The 2725-nt window shown below is 44.6% G+C and overlaps 1 protein-coding gene across 1 annotated transcript; it reads right to left on the reverse strand.

Moving 5' to 3' along the window:
• Positions 1-721: 721 nt before the first annotated feature.
• Positions 722-2029, reverse strand: LOC105718923 (large ribosomal subunit protein uL3-like). The gene has a single exon (XM_064373671.1). The coding sequence runs from the start codon at positions 2010-2012 to the stop codon at positions 801-803; it is 1212 nt and encodes a 403-aa protein (XP_064229741.1). The 5' UTR covers positions 2013-2029; the 3' UTR covers positions 722-800.
• Positions 2030-2725: the final 696 nt, after the last annotated feature.

Genomic DNA, 2725 nt, shown 5'->3' on the forward strand with positions numbered 1-2725 from the left:
TTTTTTCGAAGGTTATTTTCACTAGATATAAAACTAAAAGTTAACAGTCCTTTGCTTTCAGTACTTTGCAGATGTGTTTTCACTGCCTTCTGGTCTCTAATAAGAATTCTGCAGTCATTCAAATTGCTCTTCCCCTGTATTTAATGTGTTGCTTTTCTCTAACTAGTATAAGATATTTTTCTCTTTTTTGGTGGTTTTCTGAAGATGAAGTTGTGTTCATGTTGTAATTTTCTTTGAGTTTTTATTCTCTAATGGGTTTACTAAATTTTAATATCTAAATTTATTTTATTCACCAAATCTGGGATCTTTAAGGGTACTATTTATTCAAATATCTTTTCTACTTGAATCTTTCTCTCCTCATTTTTTTTTTTAAGACAGATTCTTGCTCTCTCCTCAGGCTGGAGTGCAGTGGTACAATCTCAGCTCACTGCAACCTCCACCTCCTGGGTTCAAGCAATTCTCTTGCCTCAGCCTCCCGAGTAGCTGGGACTACAGGTGTCTGCCACCACACCTAGCTAATTTTTGTATTTGTAGTAGAGACGATTTCATCATGTTGGCCAGGGTGGTCTTGATCTTCTAACCTTGTGATCCACCTGCCTCAGCCTCCCAAAGTGCTGGGATTACAGGTGTGAGCCACTGCACCTGACCTCTCTCCTCACTTTTTAGGACTCCAATGACATGTATGTTAGAACTTTTGATATTGCCCCACAGGATGCTGAAGTTTTGTTAGTTTTTTTTTTTTTTCCAGTGGAAAATAACTTTTATTGAGACCCCACCAGCTGCAAAATCTGTTCCGGGCATTAAGCTCCTTCTTCCTTTGCAATTCGGTCTTTCTTGAGTGGTCCCATGAATGCTTTCTTCTCCTTCATGGTCTGGAAGCGGCCATGGCCAAACTTGGAGGTGGTGTCAGTGAACTTAAGGTCAATCTTCTCCAGAGCCCGCTGCTTGGTCTGCACCAGCAAGGACTTGCGGAGGGTAAGCACTCGCTTCTTGGTTACCACCACACAACCTTTCAGCATGACAAAGTCATTGGTCACTTCACCATAGTGGACAAAGCCACCAAGAAGGTTGATGCTCTTTTCAGACAGGTCATAGTCGGTGGAGGCATTGTTCTTGATCAGCTTGCCATCCTTGATAAGGTAGCCCTGGCCGATCTTATAGATCTTCTTGTTGATCTCAGTGCGGTGATGGTAGCCTTTCTGCCCAGCACGTGCCACAGAGAAGGCCACACGGGCAGGATGCCATGCCCCAATACAGGCCACCTTGCGCAGGCCTCGGTGGGTCTTGCGGGGCAGCTTCTTGGTGTGCCAACGACTGGTGACCCCTTTGTAGCCTTTGCCCTTGGTCACCCCGATGACGTCAATCATCTCGTCCTGCCCAAACACTTGGTTCACAGGTACCTGCTGCTCCAGCCTCTCGCGGGCCCAGTCCAGCTTCTCAGACACGGTGCCTCCATTCACCTGGATCTCCATCAGGTGGGCCTTTTTCTGGCGCAGAGGAAGCAGGCGCACCTGGGTGTGGGCAATGACGCGGATGACTTGGCAGTATTTCTTCATGCTGCTGAAGTCCTTCTCCAGCTGCTTCTTGCCATCCTCATCCTGCCATTTCTTACAGTACTTGGTGAAAGCCGCCTTCTTAGATTTATGCCAGTTCTTATAGAAACGCCTTTTGCACTCATCGCTGATGTGCTCAGTAAAGACAGTCTCGAAGGTCCAGAGGCCTCGAGGGGTTTCTACGTAGCCCACAATGCCCACAACCACCGTGGGTGGTGTCTCCACAATGGTCACAGCCTCCACCACCTCCTTCTTATTCACCTTGGATCCTGGCCTATCGACCTCCCGCACGATATGGGTCATGCCAGCCTTGTATCCCAGGAAGGCTGTGAGGTGGACCGGCTTGGAAGGGTCATCCTTGGGGAAGCTCTTCACCTTCCCACGATGCCTGCTGCTGCGCTTCCGAGGCAGGAAGCCGAGGGACCCATGTCTGAGAGCGGAGAACTTCCTGTGAGACATAACGCCGTCAAATCCAGCCGGTAAAGTCGTTAGTTTTTTTAAAATCTTTTTTTCTCTATTTTTCAGATTCAGTAGTTTGTATTTTTCTACACTCAAGCTTATTGATTTTTTTTCTTTCATCTCCTTTCTACTATTGGATAAGTGGTGAATATTTGTTCAGATATTATATTTTCCAACTCTAAAATTTTCCTTTGGTTCTTTTTATAATTTCCATCTATCTGCTGAGAAATTTTGTCTTTTCCCTACTTTCCACTCATCTGAGCTATTTGTAAAAGCTGGTTTAAAATTGTTGTCAGATAATTCCAGCATCTGAGTTATCTTGGGACAGGCATTCATTGACTGTCTTTTCCAACGAGAACTAATCTTGTTTCAATTGTTCTTTAGTTATTTAGCTGTTTTGGAACATTTGGGTTCACACTTGAAGTTCTATCTTTCTTTCTGTTAATGGTATTTCTAATTTCAGTTCATTTCTGAAAAATCTTTCCCATGGTGTTTCCATCTGTCCCACAAATGCATAGTTTAGAGGTGAGCCCAAGATTTAGACAGCTTCATATTCACAATTAGCAAATCCTCCATTCTCCAGCTCTCTCCTCTGCAGGATTTCCCCTACAGTCTGCAGCCTGCTAAGGCCTGTTTCTGGGTTCTCTGGCTTTTAAAAAAGAGTTACTATTACGGTTTTTGCCACTAATGACACTGATCTACCAACTTTCTTA

Source organism: Aotus nancymaae, unplaced genomic scaffold (assembly GCF_030222135.1).
Source record: "Aotus nancymaae isolate 86718 unplaced genomic scaffold, 86718_ANA_hifiasm-v0.15.2.pri h1tg000010l, whole genome shotgun sequence".
NCBI classification, from domain to species: Eukaryota; Metazoa; Chordata; class Mammalia; order Primates; family Aotidae; genus Aotus; species Aotus nancymaae.

Excerpts from the sequence above, each read along its gene's own strand:
- LOC105718923 (XM_064373671.1), bottom strand. The coding sequence starts at position 2,012 with ATGTCTCACAGGAAGTTCTCCGCTCTCAGACATGGGTCCCTCGGCTTC.